The sequence below is a fragment of the Gracilinanus agilis genome, chromosome 3 (genome assembly GCF_016433145.1).
Source record: "Gracilinanus agilis isolate LMUSP501 chromosome 3, AgileGrace, whole genome shotgun sequence".
Taxonomy (NCBI): Eukaryota; Metazoa; Chordata; class Mammalia; order Didelphimorphia; family Didelphidae; genus Gracilinanus; species Gracilinanus agilis.
In genome coordinates this window covers 297,270,623-297,295,404 of record NC_058132.1, presented here as the reverse complement: position 1 = coordinate 297,295,404, position 24,782 = coordinate 297,270,623, and the positions used below count along the sequence as shown (strand labels likewise).

Sequence of the window (24,782 nt, the reverse complement as noted above, 5' to 3'; positions counted from 1 at the left end):
TAGGAATTAGTATTTTAATTAAAGCCATGTTGATAGATAAAGTTATTAGACCATGCGCTTGTAAGAATTCAAAACCGCCCCCCTCGCCATTATTGTCTCCTGTCTCCTCCGGAGGCTGCGGGCCAAGAGACCACTCCCCACCCTAACCCAGGAGATTTAAATTCTTTTCTGCATGGAGACATAGGCGTCCCCACGCCCAAAGAACCGGAAACAGAAACCCGTTGGACCATGGGAAATGTAGTTTGATAATTTCCATGTGTCCATAGAAAATATATATACTTTTAGATGACATCTCCCAAATTTCACTTTTACAGCAGCTAGAAGAAAGTGAGGCGAGTTGGTCACCCTCTTATGAGAAATTCTTGTTCTCCACCATACACCTCATTTGCAAGACTCAAATTCTGATAATTTAAAGGCTCTGGCTAATTTGCCAACCCCAGATCCTTCAATTCTAATGGGACACAAATGAAAATTTTATTTCATTAAAAACACCTTTTGTAGAAATAGGTTCATGAGCATGAATCTACAATTGTTTTGCTATATCACCAAATTGTCATATCATTTGTCAGATGGATTTTGATAGAATTATACCAAATTTTCTGCAGTATGATATATTCATTCTTGTTTTAAGACTATTAGTACTAAAATATGTAATTATTTTTACTATAAATCCAATAATAAATATTCCTAAGGCTATGCTGTGTAGATTACTATAACTGTTATATAATAATAGTTCTAAACAGAATTACGTACCAGATAAGCCCTGTTGCCTTTATTTTGGCTAGCCGTAACCCTATGCTTCTCCCTATATCAGAGGAGTTTGCTTGTGACTTTGATATCTTTGCAAATAACAACTTCTTTCAGTGTGCCAAACCAAATAAATGCTAATTTTAAATTATCCTAAACTCCAAAAAGTATTTTAAACAGTATTTTCAAAAATTTAGCATGCCCTTAAAACAACCGTAGCATTTTGTTAATTTTAAGATTTAAGGGATAGATTTTGATGTTTTTATATTTGTGCATTTCTTGGCATTTGCTAAAGAGGTAAAAGCTTGCAAAAAGCTTTAAGAAAGTCTGGGGATTTAATTGTTGTTCACATTTTAAACTGTATCCTTAGGCCATAACCTCTTATTGTAATAGATACCAGATATAGTCCCATACGTGAGGTTAAGCAATTTATCAAAGAACCATAGCATAGAACTGTGTTTGGTGAACCTAGGGCACACGTGCCAGAGGAATCTATTCTCCTCCCCCTTTCCATGAGCCTGAGGTCATATCTCATTTGGCCTGCCCCTCTACCCAGGGAGTGCTACCTTCCTCCCCTGTCGGGAGTAGGGTTTGGGGTGGGATGTCTTACATGTGTCATGAGGGTTGCAGTTTGGGCACTCTGCCTCCAAAAGGTTCACCATCACTGGCCTAGAGGAGGGCACATTATACTATGAAATCAATAACAGACTTTCCTACCGTGACTTCAAGTGTTTAACAGTATATGGAATTAGACAGGCATGCAGCTGATGAGGATGGAAGTCATATCATGTTCTCCTTGGTTTCTGAAATATTAAAGATATTTATCTCATTCTCCAATCTTAGTACTATGTTGATGTTTTCCAGCCACTTAGTGTTTAGACACACGCTGTAGTATTATTTGCTCTTTGGATATTTTATTGCACACTATAATATGAGTCAACCCTATTATTTCCTAGAAATTCTAATGGCTTTGGATGAGCCACCCTATAACATTTCCTGCCTCAAGTTAAAGAGACTGCATTTTAATGTAAAGCCACTTGGAATAGGATTAACTCTTATTACTTCTCTAAGTGATACAGAATTTTCTTTCATTAGTCAATCACATTCAGCCAACGATTTTTCTATTACTATTTGAAACCTCGGTTTTATGTCTTTTTTATTTTTTCATCACCAAAAAACTAAATCTTTTGTTTTATCTGATGGTAGTATAGTCGTAGGTCAAGATGTCAGTAGAAAAGTTATACCCAAATGAATATCTGAGTTAAGGTCCCCTTGAACATCCTGTATTTTTAGAAATCAGGCAGTTAATTCAGAATTAATCATTTTTTCACCCTTTTTTTTTCCATTTCAGAAAGTTGTCATGGAACCAAGTACTTTTTTTTTCATATACTTCACCACAGTATTCATGTTTTGATTGTAGCTTTATAGCCAGCCTCTAAAGTCTGCCTTTCATTTTCTTTAGAAATTGATTCTGAGAACCTACTCTATGGTTTCTTGACTTGGTATGGTGGAAAAGGTTGTGTTTGTGTTTGTTTACATATTCTTGGTGTATTGCTTCTGTGTTAAAAATACATTTCACTCATTTATTTCTTGTTTTAGAGTTATGCTTGTCCTACAATAACTTTTTCTCCCTTAGGTGGTTCTCTTACCCACTTAAACTTGTTCACTGGTCATTGTGGATTTCTTTTAAGCACTGTTTTTGGGAAGTGTGTCTTCCAGAAGAGATTCCATGAACACACTTTTCAGCTAAAAGTAGGGTATTCTTTTGGAAAGAGTACTGAACCAAAAATGGGGCTCTTTGGACTCAGCCTTTGCCAACCTATTTCATTTGCCTCAGGCTGGTTTGTTTTTTTTTTTTAATTTTTTATTTTATTTTAAACCCTTAACTTCTGTGTATTGACTTATAGGTGGAAGAGTGGTAAGGGTAGGCAATGGGGGTCAAGTGACTTGCCCAGGGTCACACAGCTGGGAAGTGTCTGAGGCCGGATTTGAACCTAGGACCTCCCGTCTCTAGGCCTGGCTCTCAATCCACTGAGCTACCCAGCTGCCCCCCTCAGGCTGGTTTTTTAATCTGTAAAATGGGTAGAATGATTGGTAACATGAATATGTTTTCAAGTTTTTGAGAGATCCTGGTTAAATAGAAGGTGGAGCAATGTGCAAGCCAGTAATCTTTTTTTACATGCTCATATGTTTGGAAATAGCAGTAATTTTTTTTAAATCATGGTCATCTTTTTTTTTTTTTTCTTAATACACGTCACTACATTTTGTTAAGTGAAAAAGCTAATACTTAAAACCATTACTGTTTATAAAAAGTAGTCATGCCATCCTCAGATAATTTCCCTCAATCTATTAAAAAAAATTCACCAATTTTTTAGTCAGAATTTTAAATTATATATTAGAAACTCCCTTTCACAGGGCAAGGATTAAGAATAAATAATTTTTCTCCTAATGTCTGAAAACAAAAATGATATTTAAGAAAATAGACATTAAAGTAACTAAATTATCTATTTCAGTTAAACATTTGATTATTAAATAAAATGAACTGTCTTGGAAATGCTTTTATTTTGATAAAATATTCTAGTTTTATAATAAATATGAAGACTTTAGGGAAGCCGCCATACATTATTCCCTGAAATTTTATATAGGTAGCATTTCTTCATTTAGTATTGTATTTTGCCTTCTATATTATGTTTGTAGTGATTTGAAAATTTGTGATTATTATAAATTAGTGTTAAAGAGACTGTAACTTTCCATTTTATGCACTTATTTCTCTCTGACATTAACACTTGTTGTAAACCTGTTACTTCTTCAGCCTACTCGGCCTCTGCAGTCTTCTTCACAGCCTGTTCAGTACTCTACAGTCCCTTACCCATCCCCGCTCCTGCCAGTCTCACCTACCCAGCAATATACTGTGGTATTATATCTTCTACTCACCTCCTGCATTCTTTTTGTGGATGAATGTGTGATGAACGCCAATGTATGTTTTTTTTTTCTGTTAATTAGCATAAAACAAAGGTGCCTTCATCCTTTTTAGATTAAAGGATACATATGTGAATTTTAGAAGTACCCATATCCTTTATAGACCAAAATTTAAATATTTAAAATACAGTAATTAATCACTTTGTCACTGATTACTTTCAATCCAGATTTTTTTTCAGCATCATAAAATAATACTTTTCAAATTACTTCCTCTCAGGTGTTAGTTTTTAAACCCTTACCTTCCATCTTTGAGTCAATACTGTGTATTGGCTCCAAGGCAGAAGAGTGGTAAGGGTAGGCAATGGGGGTCAAGTGACTTGCCCAGGGTCACACAGCTGGGAAGTGTCTGAGGCCAGATTTGAACCTAGGACCTCCCGTCTCTAGGCCTGACTCTCAATCCACTGAGCTACCCAACTGCCCCCTCAGGTGTTAAATTTTGTTCCCAATCAGAGCAATAATAATTGTGTTGCAATTGAGATTATGAATTTTTTTTTTTGGTTTTGGATTTTGTTATTTCCAGCACCCTCTTTTGTAGAATTAGTAGGAACTAGAGTAACTATAGATTATGTTTCTGTAGGACATTGTTCTGAGAAGTATCAGCCCGAGTTAAGCCATAGATACAGATACTACTTAAATGTACAAGATATTGCTGATTGTTTTAGGGACTGATTTATTTTTTGAATCATCATATATTTGCCTATCTAGTTATTCTATAAAATGGTATCCTTGTTCAAAGTGTTTTTAAAACTCATTATAAAACTCTTGAGAGTCAGTCTAAAAACTATATAACAAATTTAATGTTTACACTTTTTCACCACAGCAGATATTACTCAACTTATTTTATTACACTTGTTTTTAAGTTTATTTAATTTTTTAATCAGATCCACTCTCAAGATTTGAGGCTTTTACACAGAATATGTTAAAAACTCGGAAAATTGGTAATAATCATAGGAAGCATTCCAAAAATGTTTTAAGCAATGACATTAACATAGTTCCAAATTGCTTTCCAGAAATGGCTGGACCAATTCACAGCTTCACCAACAGTGCACTGGTATAATTCATTTCCCACAATCAAACCTATTCAATTGTTAAATATAGACTTTCCCTTGCCAATCCTACATTCATCCCAAATATAGTTCATGATTTTTACCTTTTGATTATTTCAGCTTACTGATTTTTAAGCCATCTTTTTAGTGTCAACTTATTTTCAAAGTTGTCTTTTATACTAGAAATATATTTATTGCAACATTCTGCATTAGCTGAATGCAACCCCATTTGTGTATTTCAGTTCTGTGTTTTCCAAGGCAACAAGTTTGACTGTGTTCTGATCTTTAAATCAGTCATTCAGTAAAACACTTGTTAGATGATATGTAACTTAAGCACCAAGTGCTCTCTATTCACACAAAATATAGAAATATCAAACTTTTTGTTTATCTTGAAAGTTATTAATGGTAAGGACTTTGTCCATAGTTTTAAACTTACTATAGTGTTATACATCAATACTATAATGTTATAACTTATTTAACTACAGAAAGAACATTACAAATGATCGAGAAAATTATAGCTAAAACTTTATGAAGCTTTCTTTTTATTTTGGCATTCAAGGTATTGCAGTAGGCGAATAAAGACAAAATTGTGCCCATCAATTTTGGGTTAAAAAAAAATCATTCATGCCTAGTCAAGGGTTTATATTCCCTCCCTGGGCCTTTAGAATCCTTGTTCTACATGTCATTGTAATTTAAATTGCAAATCAGTATCATAATCATTTGTTTTACTGGTAGGGCTTCTTTTAGTTCTATAGTTGAAAATGTTTTCTTTAATTTCAAATATTAAAGACTTGTTTTCTGCATTTGTTTTTATTTCCATTTTATTCTAAACACTTTTTAAAAATAGGCACAACTACTCAATTATTTTGATTCTACCTTAGATTTTTCCTTTTATTTTTCCACTGTTACACTTATACATAATCACTGAATGGGAGCATGCTTTATTTGTTACAAAATGTTCATGTAACAATCCAATCCCTTAAAAAATGTATTTAGAATTTCTTAATATCATCAGTAGGAATAGGATTACTTTAATGGATTCTCATCTTTTCCTCTATAGCAGGACAACCTTGGATCCCAGTTTAGCCATATGAGTCTTGTCCGCCAGCCATCTGCTGATGCTTCTGACCCTCATACCACTATGTTCCAGTCTACTGTTGTCCTTCAGCCATCACAGCAATCTGGATATATTATGGCACCAGCCCCTCCACCAGCACCACCCCTCCCACCTAGCCAACAAATCCCTACTGGCTATTCTGCCTCTGGTCATCCTGTAAACCAGCAGATGCTCCAACAACAGGCATATGTACAGCAACCCACGCCTCAGGTACATGCTTATTTTCCATCTAACTGAACATCTTGCAGAAAATGAATAATAGTTTACTCAACATTTCAATATAATTGGTTTCCTTTGTAATACTATGCATTAGATTTTATACATTTATAAACATTCTGAAGGGGTCCGTAAGCTTCTCCAGAGTGCTAAAAGTGGCCCCTGACACATAAATGTTAAATTGTTCCTGGTTGATTACATTTCAATCTTTTTGTTATTTAGATATTGATATAATGAAACAATCAGGAATCAATTCTTCATTCTCATTACACATATACATAAAATATCCATCACTTTTTGTCATGTAATTTTGTGATGCATATAAAAAAAATGGGAAAGAGATTGATTCCAGGTTTGTTACTTTATAATCTCCTATACATGTCTATTTCTTAAAAGATTTGATTAAATTTGTTGATTCAAACTATTTAAGAACAATTTCAACTTATTTAACTTCAAAATTACTATGATTAAGAAAAGATTTAGTGTATATTTTTCCCTTCCTTATAGATCACACTATCAAGGGGAATTTAAACACTGGTTTTATGGCTATTAGGCATAACCCCTGGGGCTTGCCATCTACTTAAGCCATTGAATCCTTAAGCCTTCCTGTCTACCGTGAGATGTATTCTCTTTAATGTGTTGCCTTCCTCAGTGTATGAGTTCTTTGAGAGGAGAGATTTTTTTTTTTCTGTTTGTATCTATAGTGCTTGTCATTAGCACTTAATAGATGCTCGTTCATTCGTTATCATAGGACTTTGCATACAGATGAATCTAGTCTACAAATGTCCTATGAAGTCTTTTCTTGACCAGGAGCCCTTTTGACTAAAATTTCGTCATAAAGAATATAAGTCCTAGAAGGGAACCCTGGGACTGCCTTCTTCATTGTCTAAATATGTTTTCACATGTAATTGGTGAAAAATAAAGTTTTTAAATTATTATAATATTCACATACAAGCATGTATGTGTATGTGTTCATATATATACTGAAGAGTTAGATTAGATTTGCCCCAGGGAAGTCCAGAAATGGTTTGAATTGTTCTGAACAAGAAATAAAATCATTTAACTTGATTTTTGGCTTTTAGTTATGTATGAGAAAGGCAAAAAAAGGAGTGGTAAGACATAAAAACATTTTTTTTAAGTTTGGAGAATTGTTTCTCTGGTACTTATTCAAATATAAGAAATTGTTTTTCTTTCCATATTGTCTCTCATACTGAGTGCCTTCAAAGTATTCATTATTAAAGGAAAATGGTTTTGATTAAAATGTGTAACTTTTCTAAATGTTTCTGCTCATAGATGCCAGCATGTTACTGTGCTCCAGGGCAGTATCCCTCCAGTCAACATCAGTATCGCCCAGTTGCTTCCGTCCATTATAACACACAGCCAAATCAGGCACTGCCACAGCCTGCTCAGCAGACAGGTCAGTGACATTAATTTCATAAATCTTAGCAATTATTACAGCTTTTCTCATCTTTATTTATTTCAGCCACCAAAACAAAAATCTTAATTCAAATAGTAACTCAGAAGTAAAGTACATTTCTCTATTTAAACTAGCCCAATTGACAGTGGGGAAGAATGCAGCATCCTCCCAATCAAGCCATTGGCAGTGTTTGATACAGGTCTCAGAATCTTAAAGGTTCCAGGAAGCAGCATGGCATAATACTCACTGCCAGCACAGTGGAGTTCCTCTTTGTAAGCTAGCAGAATGGCCTGACAAGGTCAGAATTTTTATAACAATTGAGATAGAAATAGTGATAGCTCACATTGCAGGGTATGTATGCCTTATGGAGCTGCTCCCTAGTAGGACCACCTTTGGAAAGACCCAACCCTGGTTAAAAAAAATCATATCTTTCTTTTGTACGTGGCTTCATGGTAACTTTTTTACATTTTATGTTATAACTTAGTGATCTTTTGCTATGAGACCACTAATGTACATTTTTCTATTAAATATACAAAGCATAAATGAAAACTCTTAACCTTTTCTTCACCTTTTCATTAGGTAATGGATGGAAACAATTGCACTTGCAAATAAAGTTAAGAACTTTTATATTTGTGATATATAAATTCCCAACCCACCTCGTTTCCCTTTCATTAAGATGTATAGCAATAACATAGCGTCTCATAGAGCTATTCCTCTAATGTCTTAATGAGAAATTTCAGTCAGCTTCTTTAAGGGCTTTGTAACACCCTACTGTTATTTGCTTCAAAGTGGTGGAGAAAATAGCATTCTAAATACCTGTGGGACTTGAGGGGTTGAGCTTAACCACCAATTGATATCATGGTGTTTCGCTCCAGTCAAACAAGAAACAAAGGCTGAACTGATTGCTCTTGAGTTTAATGTGGGACTTTTAAAAGTTACTGTAAGGGGGCAGCTGGGTAGCTCAGTGGACTAAGAACCAGTCCTAGATTCAAATCTGGCCTTAGGCACTTCCCAGCTGTGTGACCCTGGACAAGTCACTTGACCCCCATTTCCTACCCTTACCACTCTTCTGCCTTAGAACCAAAACACAGTATTGACTCTAAGATGGAAGGTAAGGGTTCTTAAAAAAAAAAAAGCTACTGTAAGGGTCAGCAGAGTGGCTCGGTGGATAGAAAGCCAGACCTAGAGATTAGAGCTTCCTGGGTTCAAATCTGACCTCTGACACTTACTACCTTTGTGTGCTCTTACTATTGCTCTTCTGCCTTGGAACCTATACTTGGTATTAATTTAAGACAGAAGGAAAGAGTCAAGTTATTTTACTAATTAAAAATCAGAAAATGCTCTATAAAATCTCTCTACATGATGCTAGTTGGATAAATGGAAATCTCTGATAGTGTCTTATTGATTAATATTGCTCACCCCTAGACTTGCCTGGCCCTTCACCTGTTCTGTAATAACCAGGTGATCTAGGTACAATTTTTAATCACTCAGTTCAGATGGCCTAATTAATAGTCATTCACCTCTCACTTATGATTTGGAACCCCTTGAATTCTAATGTATTATTCTTGAAATTTAATAATTTTTACTTTGTGTATGCTCTTCTGGTGCTTTTGTATTGCTGTAGAAATTTTATCCAAAGGTGGAAGCGAGTTAGTGCCAAATAATCTATAGATAGTTTACTTTTTTGATTACTTTTTTTTTTTAACCCAAGAAGTTACTATAATAGCCAGACAAAAGTTCTCTTCTCTCCATAGTGGATGAATAGCCAGCCTTGGAGTCAGAGAAAACTTAAGTATAAGTCCTGGTTCTTAATACACATTAACTTCATGATTGTGGGCAATTCACTTAACTTGTATAATCTATGTCAAAGGATTTTCCCAAAATTAGATTCCTTATCAGTCTTTCTTTTAAAGAAGAGGTACTTTATTTGGAGATAAAAGTTTTTTTAATTTTGACTAGGAAGGATAAACCATCTTCAAAAATCCTTAATAAAGAGTACATTCTGATATTTTGTTCTTGTTAATCAAAAAAGAAGCTTGTTCCCACCTCCCAATTTTAATGGGCAGTTTTCCTTCAGACAATATTAATTTTTTATCCTTCTGTATGACATATAGGCATGACATCTGTTTTGGTTGGAGGAGTTGAATTAGTTGGATTAATCAGCAGTCATTTTTCAAGCACAGCTTAAAAGAGAAAGAGAGAGTGGGTGTGTGAGTGGGTGAGAGGGTATGTGAGCCTTTTTAGAAAAGTCAGTGTTCTAGAGAAGGAACAAGAAATTTTCTATTGCAAATTTTGTAGTTTGTAAGAATTATCATATTTAAAAAATTTCCATTTTCACATGTAAATTTGATATTCCATGTTTATTTTTAACTTATTAAAACATGATTTTTTCAACACTGCACCATCACAGTCTGATTAAGATGGTAAGTAGCTTGGTACAATCATCACTACCTTTTTTTTCTCATTGTCAGTCACCTAGTTATCAACACATATAATGGCACTTTTTCCATCTCTAGGAGGCAAGCAAGTTGCTATGAAGGAAATTGGTTACGTAAAAAAAGGTTCAAAGTGGCTTAAGTTAGTAGACAAAATATTGAAGACATTAACAGATATGGAATTTGTTTTGATCACACAGATATAGATGACATAAGGGGCATTTTAAAGCATATGATCAAGAATTTTAGTCCTGAAAAATAAAATCTGTTCTCTGGCTCTTTTGCATATGACCAGTTGTAATACACAATGCTAACTATTTTCTCATTTTGGTGTTCCATACCCCTGAAATGCAGGAGAAGCCCTTCAGTATATGACAGATTTCTCCATGTGTTTCAGCTAAGCCTATAAATATTTATTTCTGTGATGGTAGACTTCCCAAGGCTATTATGGAGATAGAAGAGAGATTAACATCAGCTTAATATTGGCAATGAATGTGCTGGGGTTTTTTCTGTTATTATAAGATTTCACATTAAGGCCATTCAAAGTAAGGTGTAAGATCTGTAGTATATCTATTGGGACTAGCAAGTAACATTTCTTGATTCAGTAGTTGAGATATAGCACATTTGGGCATAAATAAAAGTACAGATTAACATCATTGTAATAAACAGTTTTTTTTTTATGTAGAGCCATTTCCATAAGTATGGTTACCTGCTAATTTATAAGGTGATATCTTCCCTTTGTAATAACTAAGTTAACTCTCATTTGATATACAGAATATAGATCTATAAAAAACTCTCCCCATGAAATAATTACAGTATCAGTTTTTAGGTGCGCAATCCCATGGATGTCTTTTTAAATAGCTGGTTTTACCCTTATTTTTTAAAGAATTTGTCATTTAACCATGTTTCTTTAATATTATCGAATAATTGGCCTTATTTTGTGAGCTGTTGGATTCGGGGCCGTAGCACTGTCTGAGAGGTTTACATTTCTCACAGTGAACCGGTCTCTTTTTCAGCTGCTTCCTGGCTTCTTTTTACTCAGGTTTCATTGCTTTTTAAATGCTGTATTACAATATTAACATGTTCTGCTATTTTCCTAACATGTACTGTCTTTTAATCAAACTCTTAACATAGCCCAAAAACAATGGTTTGAATTTTAATTACCACTGATTTAATTTTCTTCTTAAAATCCCTGAAAGTTATCACTTTGATTTCTCTTCCAAGGAAGGTTTAGAAGGCAATTCAAGACTGATTCAGTTTGGTTTGTAGCTGACCTAAGAAGGTTTATGTCTTATGCCATACTCGCTAGAAAATATCAGCTCTTTCCTAACTATAGAATTCTCTTCAGGCAAATTGCCCTCCAGTATAGCACACCAGATCAGCCTCATACACTTTTAATGTGTTGCTGTAATTTGGTTCCTCCAAGATGCAATTGTGCCTTTTTGTTTCCAGACTGGCTTCAAGAGCTAAAAGTACTCCCTCCCCCTGTGGGATAATGAAAAGAGCTTCTGGTTTTGACCATGTAGTATCTTTTTTATAACTTAATATTAATGATTGTAACTTCTTTTCTGATAAAAGCTATTGCATGTTGAGTCTTATATATAAGACTTTAATCTGAAAGAGCTAGAGGAATAAAGAGTAAAGACAGAAGAATTGATCCAAATTCTTGATTTTTTTTTTTTTTTTTTTTTTTTTTTTTTTAGGGGAGGCACTCCATGCCCAGGGTGCATCATCTGATTTTCAGGGTAACTTTCAGACAACTTTTGGTCACTGCCTGTTTTTCATTGTCTGGATTATTCATTCAATATATGTCCATTATATACCTATTTTCCAGCTAGCACATATATGGGCTTTACATTAAATAATTCTAGCTCTCCTTGTATCCCTTTTCTTTCTTCTAGTAAGTGTCTTTTACCTGATATCTCAAGCAAAAGTAGTTGGAAGAATTCCCAAGCCATCTGGACTATTCTGTGAAGTAATCTGACATTTGCCTGATGGCTTGTGAGATAACCTCCACTTTGATATTTTTATTATGGAAGAATGAAAGAAAAGTAACAAAGTTAATGACAGCATGGGCATTCTGCCCTTCAAAACAATCCCAGTGGTCTCATATTAGTTAAGTTTATCTACCTGCCTTATAATAATTAAGGCAACTTTAAATCTAAAATAAAAATTTAGAAATAAATCTCTCTAGTCCATGGACCCATGAAAGGTATGTATATCATTGACACCTCTTAGCAGCTGTCTAGAACACTCCCTTATTGTGAAATACATTACCCTAAATAAAAGGTCCTAAAGATAGTAAAATATTTTGCCTTTCATTTAACCTTGCTATTATTATACTTCTGTATAAGTCAATTATTGACTAGTGAATCCATAATTTCATGTTTAGGACTTTTCTTGACTAATACTTGTGTGTGTGGGTGTGTGTGTGTCTTTTAAATTATTGCCTGTTAAAATTATTAAGTATATGCTCTGTTATGATAGGAGCTATTTCAGATTAAATCTTTTAAAAAACAATTAAATCCTTTTCTGCTGAGTATTGCATTACTTTACTGTTTTCTCCTCTGTTGAGGTGAAATAGAGCTAAAAATAGCATATTCTTTGGAGTCCTCCAGGGAAGCATCTCAGCCATCAATTCCTATTGTCCCAGATCTTTCAGCTTTGTAGAATTGATTGTGCTAGTCTGTGAAAGTACTAGGAGAAGTAGGATAATATTTCACCAATGTAGTCTTTTAACAAAAGAAAATGACAGTTAAATAATATCAATATTGATGACATCTCACAGAAAGCCTGCCTGATTTTGCTTTGTCTTGGTTAGACTACCCTGGCTTTATTCTCCTGAATAAATTCTTTCCAGCTATACTGGCTGTAAGCAGACTTCTGTTAAGGGATCCTATTTTCCATTTGGCTAGCAGCATAAACCTCGGCCTATCTCACTCAAAAATCAGCCCCAAATATTTATTTGAAGACATCTGAGAAAGAAAGAATTAAAAGAGAAATGACTAGGGTTGAGGCATGTTTTTAGAGACTTTTAAGCCTTGAAAATTTTTCCTACTCTGAAACTTTGTGCCATGTTTCTTATTTTTTATCCTTTTCACTCTTTCTAGGATCATGAGAATTTCTCCCCTGACAATGGATCTTCCTTCCCTCTGTACTTTTACAGCTACATGGACTTTACTCTCCTTTTCCCTTTGTTTGAATAGTTAGCTGACTGCTTAATTGGGTCTCTGACAAGCCTTTCTTAAAATTTTTTTTTAGTACTGCTTCATTTATTTGAGGTAATGCTGTTATTTTCCTCCCATCTCCCATAATTTAAAAAGAATTATTGATCTCTTTTGTTTTTATGTCATCTTCACTTTCAAATATATATGTATATATGCATACATACATATATGTGTGTGTGTGTGTGTGTGTATATATATAGTCACCTACCTAGCAAGCTGTCCCTTGTAACAAACTTAAAAAAGGTTCCAGGGTGAGGGAAAGCAATCCAGCGAAAATAAACCACACAGCAACGAAGTTTGACAATAAATGCCAGAGTTCTTAAGCACCTTTGGGTCATAGATCACTTTGGCAGAATACTAAAGCCTATGGACCCCTTTTCAGAGGAATATTTTTAAATGCAGAATTACAAAGGAAAACCCATTATACATATATGTTAACTAACAAGTTTATGGACTCCAAGTTAAGAATCCATGGTGTATTTTAATGTTCTACCACCATAGTTCCCCACCTCTGCAATGAAAGGAAAGAGCCTCAATTTCATACCTCAGATAGGTAACCTAGAATTCAGTTTTGGGGGCTTTGTCATTTATATTTTTGTCATGATCATTGTTTTCCTGTTTCTGATTACTTCACATGGCAGCATTTTAGTCTTCTCATGCTTATTTAAATCATTTCCTTAGTCATTTGAGCATTGAAATATTCCGTTATATTCATGTGCCATACCAGGATTTGTTGCACAGTGATTAGGCATCTTGTTTCTATACTTACTGTTAAAAAGTGCTATTCTAAATATATTGTGGCAAGGCCTTTCTGTATTTGATCTCCTTCTAACATATGCCAAAACATCTTCTTTACAGTTTTTATTAATATGAGTATCAAGTATCTGATACCACCATTTTCCTTTTATTTAAAATGGTCAAAATGTTGTTTTAAGTGCCCATCATCTCGTTTTCTTGATTTTTTTTCTTCTAGTTTTGTTAATTTTAAGTGTCTCTCCTTCAAATCAGTACTCTGGCTGTCCACAGATATCTGATTATAGGAATAACTCTTACATCATTAGTCATTCCCTATGTTAAGATATAATTGGTTTAATTTTTTTATGTTATTTGGTTCTCATTATGTCCTATGCTTGCTCAGTTTGACCTGTCCCATAAGAAGGAGACAAAAATAGTCTCCCTTGAGGAAAAAAAAGGAAAAGATCTGTAAAGATTTCTTTAACAAATTCTTTTCCCCATCAAGGATGGCGGAGCTGCCACATTTGGACTCTAACATTACATTTCTAGATGTGCTGCTGGAGAAAGTTTCTTTAAGCACTAAAGAAAATGGATGGGAAACTGCATTAGACCAAGTGCACACTGAAGCTGTACAACACACTGAAATTGAGAGATCAGTTCTTAAGGTATACAAAAGAAGAAAAGATAACAAAGAAATGAGTAAAGGCTTAGACCTTATTATTACCCCAAAAAAGTGACTTTGAGGTTATCAGTAACATCCCAACTTATATGCCTATTTTTTATCTAAACAAAATTTAAACATTTGATTTGGTAGAGCACTTAATTGTTTTAGGCTCTCCTAAAGCAAGTTATAATCCCATGCATATGTCAAAATCTTGAAAAAATATAACATCAATAATTTAGTTTGACTCTTTAATTATTTATATCATACAAGCATGAAATAGGGAAATGTATACTTCTTAAAAGTGATTGCTCCTACTGTCAATTAGGTCCAGCGTAGAACCAAGTTGAAGAAGAATCCCTTAGAAATGGTAAGACTTTCCAGATGCTGCTGTTTACTGGATGATACTTCGTGATTTTCTTTAAACCTTGTAAGTTGCAAAGATCTATAGTCCTTCAGAAGAGTTAGACCCTACCATTCCCTCGTCCCCCTAGGGGAAGAAATTAAATAAATAGATGAATGAAAATCATTTGTTAAGTGCTTATTCTATACAAAGCACTCTGCTAAGAGTTCCTATTGTCAAGTAGCACACATTCTAATGGAAAATAGAACACACATGGAAGAAAAATCTGCAGTATTTATTGTTGTTGAATGTTTCAGTTATGTCCAACTCTACATGAAAAAGATATTGGAGTAGTTTGCCATTTCATTCTCCAGTTCATTATAATGAAGAACTGAGGCAAATAGGTTTAAGCAACTTGCCCAGCGTCACACAGCTAGTGCATGTCTGAGGACAAATATGAACTCAGGAGGATGAGTTTGTCCAATTCCAAACACAGTACTCTATCCACTGCTCCATTTAACCGGCCCAATTTTCAGTTTAGAGTCCATCTATTAATACAATTAGACTAATTCTAAAGTTACACCGAAAAGGGAAGATGAGCTATATTTCCATCTGGAGAACTGCACACTACTTTTAATAATCCTAACTTCCCTATATCAAAAACCTCTCTTTTTAACACTAGTATTTTTCCAGTGATGTTGTATGGCTGCGTGTCTTTGGAATACTACATTCTTAGAAGAATTATAGTTGATGTTCATTTAAAGGGCATTGGGAAGATACATGCTATGTCTGAGCAGCCTACAACATTGAAAAGGAAAAATTACATAGACATAGTTTAAAAAACGCTATGAAAGAAATGTGGGCTTGGTCCTAGAGCAAAAAGGAGTAAGAATCCATGGCTAACCCTCATGTTCCTTTATATTATATATTCCACATAGGAGAGGATGAACAGACATGGATGGGTCATAGTATGCCTCAGTGGAAGGATCACCTACCTATAGATGCTTTAAAGTGATTGGTCATCTGAAAAACTTTAACAATAATATAATATTTATATAATAGATGTCAACATGTAACATTTGGTGTACTTTACTGTGTACCCTGAAAATTACTTTCTTCACATCTTAGAATACTGTGAAACTAATCACTGCCCTTCCTTAAATCATTTCTTTAGCTTCATGATTTGTGTAAAGTTTACTTGAAACCAAGGCTACCTTACTTAGCTCGTTAATGAGTATTTCAATGTTGAAAATAAACAATTGATTTAAAACATTTTGTTTATATAAATATTACTGGTAGGTATGGCAAGTGCCTTCTTTCTAGCAGGAACCATAATTCTAGCTACTAACTTAATAATAACAATCTTAGTGATTCACAAAGCAAATTTTACTGTTCCACTTACCATTGGTTATATGGGAAAAGCCACAGTTCTCTTCTGTTACAATAGGCTGCACTAAAATTCTTAGACTTGCAAACCAGGTGCTGACCCTTTTTTAAGTTAAGCATTTCTTTATCACTTCTATAAACTATAACTCATAGCAAAGAACCTTTACTTTGTAGGTTAATTAAAAATAATGGCAACTATAGAGCACTCTTGTCTTCTATGTCAAGTAAAATTCAAAAGATGCAGGCTCTGCTTGCTCTATAAGGAAGACAATGAGCATGTGACTTATTACTTCTCTCTCAGAGTCTAGCACCAGTCCAGCATGCTGTGTAAGAACTTCTAATGTACCTGTCGTGTGACAGTGAGCATAGTAGTTTAAATTTTCCTCATATTTACTCTTACAGTTGTTTGGAAGGAAGTGGGTTTTAAATTATGAAATGCCTATAAATGCCATTTTTGATCATATTACTTTAGTACTTCATAATCATGGAATCACTACTAAGATAAGTAACCCCTTAAATGAACCCAATACAAAGAGACAATTATGGAACTATATGAAATTGGATTTCTGTTGAGAGATTGTGTCAACTATAAAGAAAAGCATAACTTGAACATATGTAACTGGCTATCTAAAAAAAAAAAAAAACACTAAGAAATGAAACCTGCACATAAACGGATCCATGTGTATCAAAGTCAAAAGTGGTGAACTTCACTATTTGCAATACAACCCTTTGATGCCCAAGGACAGTCTACAGAGCTACAAATGATATTTTATAAAATGGTATGTCATGTGTTAGCCATACTTACTATTTAAACTAGAATAAGATTTTAGAGCCAACCCCAGAGGATTCAGGGCCTAACTGGATCCTTTGTTGGACAGTTGTGGAGTAAAAGTAAGAAAATACCTTTTGATGTATAGGAACAATCTATAGAGCTATGAAGAAATCATGTCTTATTCCCCAAAAATGCAATACATAGTCATAGTTTGTTTAAAAATAAAATTATTGAGCTTTTTCCATAGCAGTACACTAGTCAGTATGGGTGGATTTTAAAAGATTCCTTAACTTTATATATTATGCATACATGAAACAAAACATTTAAAGTAGGAAAAAAAGATATAGGCTATAGTACAGTACATCCGATCCATTCCAACAAACATTTATTAAGCACCTACTTTAGACAAGACATTGTACTAATGTACAATGGCATTGGGAATACACAAAATAAAAGATAGTCTTTGCCCTTATGGAGCTGATCCTCCTCTACCAGTTGGCTAAATGTATTAGTCAAGTATATACATGATTGGGGGACTAAGCACAATAATGATGAAGGGAAGGGAAGGAATAACTTCCCACAAAAACAGTATACATAAATGATCATTTAAAAAAAATTTTTTTTAAACAGCATGCATCGTGATGGGTGTCAGGGAAAGCTTCTTCAAGAAAGTGCTTCTTATTAATAATCCTCTATCAAAAAACCCCTACTAAATGGCTTCCTCTCTGAACTAGAATTCAAGGCCTTCCCTTTATGGCTGCACTTAAAAACCAAGACTAAGGTCTTTTCTTCCCTTACTCTGCTAGTTTTGCCCATCCTTTAAAGCACACTCCATATACCTCCCCCATGAAACCTTCCTTTCATTCAATCAATAATGAATGATCTTCTTTTTAGAAAACATCCCCCACCACCACCTCTTGAATTCATGTGACTATTGTTTTTGTCTTAATAGTCATCAAAGTACATTTATTTACTTTCCTTCATGAGAGTCAGTCTCCCTTCTCCTTCCTGCCATAGCATAGCTCTTCATGATCAGAAAAGGTGCCTAACAAATATTGAGTAGCTTGAATTAGTCCTAATGACATCATCATGAGTGGCCATGTTTCCATTGTACTAAAATATTCATATGCTGATTCCAAGATGTCCATGAACTTAGACTGGGGAGGTGGGTATTACATCTTAGTTTTCACTAACCTGAGAATGAAATTTAGCATAACCACCCCCCCCCTTCATTTATGAATTTAAGCAATGAAACATTCTTCAGGCAACAGGGTCCATAAGTTTCACCAGATTTCCAAGTTAATGACTCATAAAAATACTAAGTAGCACTGCTTAAATGATACAGGCCCATTCTCATATTACAGTCTCGTATGAATGTAATCTTGTCATTAAAAAATCAATGAGGTAGAAAGCCTTCCTTGAAGTCTTAGGTCATATTGTTGGTATTAAAAGTTCTTGGGTTGTCCATCTCAAATTTCTTGTTCTTGCTACATTACCAGGGCCAACTATTATCCTTTTGTAGTGAATAAATAAGCATATTTAAAATCATTTTTTAACTCTCGAGACCTTTATGCTATGCTTCACACATATATGGCCCCTATAATATTTTATCATCTACCTAACATGACAACCACAGAGGAAACCATGAAGTGCAAAAAATAGTCTCAACACTTAGGCTGAAGTATTAAAAGAACTCCTATTTCTTTTTCACAATTTCAAATCCAACTGTATTATGTTTTGTGTGTGCTGTAGACAGTGTGATTTAAGCTCAAAAGATGCCTTCATGTATTTAATTGTAATTAGATTTGGTTTAAAGAATACCAAAATGGCATTGGAGTTTCCTTCATGTTATATTCACAGCCCTGTATTAAATATGGATAAAATGTATGAGATAATAAATATGTGAATTGCTGTGAAAGGTAAAAAAAATATATATTATGTCTGCCTTTAGGAAGTTTACAATCAAGTTTAGAAAATTAGGAAAGAAAACATGAAAAATTAAATAAAACTACAATATTTAAATAACTGTTCAAAACAGTAAGAGAAGAGAGCATCATAATGCAGCAAGGAATTCAAGGCATACTTTGCCTTTATGAATTATTATTTGAATTAGCCTTAATTCTCAAACAACTGTAAATAAAATGTAAATAAAATACTTAATGAAATAAGATAAAGTACTTTCTTTAAACACCTGAAGGAGGAAAGCAATGATTTAAATCTGTTGTCAAGGAAATTAAATCTTTTTACAGGGAATTCCATAAGGCATCCCCAGTGTGTTATTTGTTTCATTTTTACTTCAGTGGAATATGACTGTGATGTGTACCATTTCTTTGAATTAACTTTCCTGGTCTTCAGAAGGCTGAACCCAGGCTCTCTTTGTCTGATGTTAGTCATGTAAAAGTCATTTGTAACCTGGGGAAAGAGGAAGTGATTTACATTCCTTTATCTCCATCCCTTTCCATCACCATTTCTTTCTTCATTCTCCTAGATCTTTGTGTATGACAATGTATTGGTGTATTTGGGGTATATACAGAGTAGTATAAAGGGAATTTGAAAGAATCGTGGAACCAAAAAAAAAAAAAAATAGAAAAAACTCGCTTCTTTTCTTTGCCTCTAGATTTAATTTATATAGTGAACTCAAAGGGGGAAGAAATTCACTGAACAATATATAATCAGTTTTGTAGGATCATAGGATTTAGTCCTTCACATAGATTATTATACATAAGAGCAAAGAAATCATTTCAACAAAACCCTGTTATGGAAATACCTTCATTATATAAAATCTCATTATAATTCAGTTCACTGTGTTTCAATTTATCTTTTCCACTATAACTTTTAATACCTGTGTTATTTGGTTCTTAGGACTGCTTTTCCCCTACCCTTTTCTCTACTCCAATAGCTTAAACTTCAAGAGTGCTAAATTTAATTATGTAATCATTGAGCCACATAATTGAATGATGGTAAGTTTCCTATCTAACACAGTGATGTTGTAATCTCATAGTTCCAACATCTGAAATACAGAATCTTTGTGATTCTTCATCTTACCAACTAGAAGGAAAACAAAAACCCTTGAACTGACAGTATAGTTAAATGGTAACATGTTAATGCAAGCTTGCCTTCAGAGTTGGAACCACATTAGGTATTACTATTCTGGATTCATCTTTTGCAGAAGATTTTAAACATAATATTTTCTTTGTAATTTTGTAATTTGTAATTTGGGACAACTTACCTAATGAGTGTCTGCACCTCTATTTCCGTCTCTCTCAATTGGGGTTTGTTTTAGACTGACCTTTCACATTAGCAGCAGAGAAAACACCCTGAAAAATAATTAGATAGTATATGACCAGATTCAAAAGCTTCTCTTTTCGTTTGTAATAATTTTTTTTAAAAAGCATAGTGTAGAGAACATGGATTTTCCTCAAAGTTAGAAATAGAACTTAAAGCATTTGTTCACTTTCTTTTAAACTTTCAGAAGATCTACATCTTCTCAAGGCTTAGTTCAGCCTTTCCTCCCAGAAACAACCCTCCAACAATCAAGAATATTTCTTTTCTATGCTATTTCAGTTGACCTTTAATCAAAGATTAAACACCATGACATTTAATACTGTTATAATCAGCAGTCCATAGTGTGTGTGCCAGTGATCCTGTGTGAAGTCTACAACTATCTTTCTATACAACTGAATTAGTCCCAGTTTCTGACGGTAGAGATCTGTAGGTTTAGTCACTAACTTATCTTGGTGAAAATTACAAAATGTTTCAAATCCAAAGTTTTAACTTTTTACGAGGTTTTGTTGAACAGTAGAATTTTTAAATTGCTGAGGTTTAGACAAGAGAGTTTAAGAAAAAGCCATGACCTAATAAACTATTAATGAAATGCTTTTATTTCTATGACAACATATTTGACATAGATAATGTAATGTTAAATGTAATTAATTTAAATTTAAAGCAGTATTTAATCCCTCATATTGTTACAGGTTACCAGGTTATGCCCAGCCAGCAACAGCAAAACTACCAAGGGATAGTTGCAGTTCAACCATCCCAAAATCAAAATCTAGTCAGTGGCCAACAAAACAATATTGGAAATCAAATTCAAGGTGTGATTGTCCCCTATCCTTCAGTGCCATCTTATCAGGTATGTTACTTGTTTTAGTTAGTTTTGCTTTTGGATAAGAAGTTAAGGGACTTCTTTGGACAAAAGGAAAAGTCTTTTTAGCCACAGAAGTTTTACAGTCTTTGTTTTTTGGTTGGTTGATTGTTTTTTTGTTTTGTTTTGAGAACTAATAATGAAATTTGTCTGCAGAAGCCATCATTTCATTATGTCCTTCCATTTCTATTGTTAAGATTTAGAAGATACTATAACTAGACTTTCATTGGCAGGTATTTGTTTTTTTCTCCTGTTGGTCAGTTTAGTGAACTACATGTATAAGCAGATTTCTTAATGTTTCAGACTTTTACTAAAGTCCTTAAAATGTCTGAAAGGGAAAGAGGAGGTAGGATTTAGGAATAACAGTGCCAGAGAATTCTATAATTTCATCACATGAAAAGAGTCTGAAGGGCAAAAAGATAAACTTGCACCTAAAAAAAGTTTTCTCTACACCCCACCTTACAAGAGGGCTCGCTCCTAGCCTGATCTTTTTCCCTTCCAACAAGCCTCTTGCTTTTAGGTCTTTTTTCTAGAGCCATGCTGAATAAGTCTAATCCACCTTCCACATCATGGAATTTTAGATTCTTAAAGTTGGAGATCATATCTTCCCTAAGTTTTCCTCCCTTCTCCAAGCTTAACATCCCCCAACAGATATTCAACTTATCAATGTCATTCAGAACTAGTTAGTCTTCCATTTGTGGTCTAATCAAAGTATAAGAGGATTCTCACTTCTTTAACATAATTTCACATCAACTTTTTTGGCTGCCATATTATACTGTGGTTTTGTATTGATCCTGTATTGTAGTCCACTAGAATTCCCAGCCTTTTTTTTTCTTTTCAGATGAATTATCTATCTAGCCACACTTCCCCTATTTTATACTATTGAATTTTATTTTTTACATGTATAACTAAAGCATGATACTGTGGAAAGAGCACCAAATCCTGGTGTTAAAAGATCTGGATTCAAATCCTGATTTTTCATCTTATTAGGTATTACCTTAAGTAAATCATGAACCTTTTTGATCTCAGTTTTCTCATCTCTAATGTGCTTCACATTTGGAATAATAAAACTTACTTGGAGAATCACAAGTTCAATATCAGTGAAAATAATGGAGGTAAAATTAAAAAGAAAAAAGAAATAGCACTTCCTAACTATTTGCTACTTTAAAAAAATAGAAAAGTAGAGCAGTTGGGACATACTTGGCAAGGAAGAATCAGAAATAATTGAATTCCAAAAACTGCTGTGTGATAAATCCAAAAATTTGTTACCTAGGAAAGAACTTTTTATTCATTAAAAATTACTGGAAAAACTACAGATAAATCTGGTAGAAATTGGATTTAGACCAACATTTTATACTATATATGACAATAAATTCAAAATGAATAATGTAACCTGTGTATCATGCTACCTACCTCCTGACAGAGAGGGGACAAGACTCAGGGTAGAGACATTTTTTAGACATGCCCAATGTGAGAATATGTTTATTTGACTATTCATAGATGTAACAAGGTTTTGGTTTTAGTTTTTTCCAATGGATGGCAAAATGGGAGGAGAGAGGGAAATGAATTTTTGATAATTTTTTTAAATCATTAAATGTCATATCATTAAAAATTAGGAAGATACCCTGTCAGGTACCTTTCACAGTTGTGGCTAGGGGGTGAATTCTAAAGCAAGAGATAGAAACAATTACAAACAATAATCTAGGTAATTTGGATTATATGAAATTGAAATACTTTTGCATCAATAAAATTAATACAAAGTACCAGTATATGAGAACGGATTTTTTTTATTTCTTTCCCTTAGTAGATTGTATTCCATTCTCAACTATAGTGAACTGTCTTTCTTAGTAGATTGTTTTTACTTTACTTTTGAATACAAATTTATTCTAATAGTATGAACCATTTAGCTATCTTTTCATTTAGCTTAGATCATCTTCTCATAAATATTAAATCTGATGCAATCAAAAGCGCACCTAAATATATTAAATTATGTTAGTTCTTAAAAGATTAGATTATCAAATATACACGGAGTTAAATCAATTGCATAAAAAAATCAAGCCATTCCCCAATTGATAAATGGGCACAAGGACATAAATAGGCAATTTTCAAATAAAGAAATCAAAAGTATCAATAAGCACATGAGAAAGTCTTCTAATAATTAGAGAAATGAAATCAGAAAAACTCTTGAGATATCACCCCACACCTAGCAGATTGGCTAAAATGAAAGAAGGGGAGAGTAATGAATGTTGGAGGGGATGTGGCAAAATTAGGACATTAATGCATTGCTGGTGGAGTTGTGAACTGATCCAACCATTCTGGAAGGCAATTTGGAACTATGCTCAAAGGGCTATAAAAGAATGCCTGCCCTTTGATCCAGCCATACCATTGTTGGGTTTGTACCCTAAAGAGATCATTGATAAACAGACTTGTACGAAAATATTTATAGCCACGCTTTTTGTGGTGGCAAAAAACTGGAAAATGAGGGTATGCCCTTCTTTTGGGGAATGGCTGAACAAATTTTGGTACATGCTGGGGATGGAATACTATTGTGCTCAAAGGAATAATAAACTGGAGGAATTCCATGTGAACTGGAAAGACCTCCAGGAACTGATGCAGAGTGAAAGGAGCAGAGCCAGAAGAACATTGTACACAGAGAGCAATACACTGTAGTAAAATAGAATGTAATGGACTTCTGTACCAGCAGCAATGCAATGACACAGGACAGCTCTGAGGGACTTATGGTAAAGAACGCTACCCACCTTCAGAGGAAGAACTGCAGGAGTAGAAACACAGAAGAAAAACAACTGCTTGAACACATGGGTTGAGGCGGACATGATTGGGGATGTAGACTCGAAACTACCACACCAAAGCAACTATCAACAATTTGGAAATAGGTCTTGATCGATGGCACATATTAAAACCAGTGGAAATGCGCATCGGCTATGGGAGGGAGGGGAAAGTAAGAGCATGAACCATGTAACCATGTTAACTTTTCTAAAAAATAAATATTATTAAATGTAAAAAAAAAGATTAGATTATGTTACATTATGTAGAGTTAGAAAAATCAGCCCAATAATTTTATTTTGGATAATTTGTCTAATGGTGACGTAATTTTAAAATTCTCATGCATTTGGAATATCTTAGTTCTATTGCAGAAACATGTTATATGGGGGGCAGTTGGGTAGCTCAGTGGATTGAGAATCAGCCCTAGAGATGGGAGGTCCTAGGTTCAAATCTGGCCTTAGACACTTCCCAGCTGTGTGACCCTGGGCAAGTCACTTGACCCCCATTGCCCACCCATTCTTCCACCTAGGAGCCAATACACAGAAGTTAAGGGTTTTAAAGAAAGAAAGAAAGAAAGAAAGAAAGAAAGAAAGAAAGAAAGAAAGAAAGAGAGAGAAAGAAACAAACATGTTATATGAAAAAGACTAGATGACAGGATTGAATTATTAAATTGATAATACTTTTGAACATAGGCTCATGCTTAGAGAGGCCTTAATAACATTAGCTACCATTTGCAAAAATAACTTAAGAATACAACTTTTTAGTGCATATTA

The 24,782-nt window shown here is 34.0% G+C and overlaps 1 protein-coding gene across 2 annotated transcripts in view; it reads left to right on the top strand.

The window, feature by feature from the left end:
• R3HDM1 (R3H domain containing 1) overlaps positions 1–24,782 on the top strand; it is an 87,767-nt gene that overhangs the window by 39,355 nt on the left and 23,630 nt on the right. The window contains exons 16-19 of one of the 2 annotated variants that reach the window (XM_044669903.1): positions 3,560–3,661; positions 5,833–6,099; positions 7,399–7,522; positions 21,056–21,213. In XM_044669903.1, the coding sequence (XP_044525838.1) occupies positions 3,560–3,661; positions 5,833–6,099; positions 7,399–7,522; positions 21,056–21,213 (651 nt within the window). The remainder of the gene's footprint in view (positions 1–3,559; positions 3,662–5,832; positions 6,100–7,398; positions 7,523–21,055; positions 21,214–24,782) is intronic. The other variant, XM_044669904.1, reaches the window with a different exon arrangement.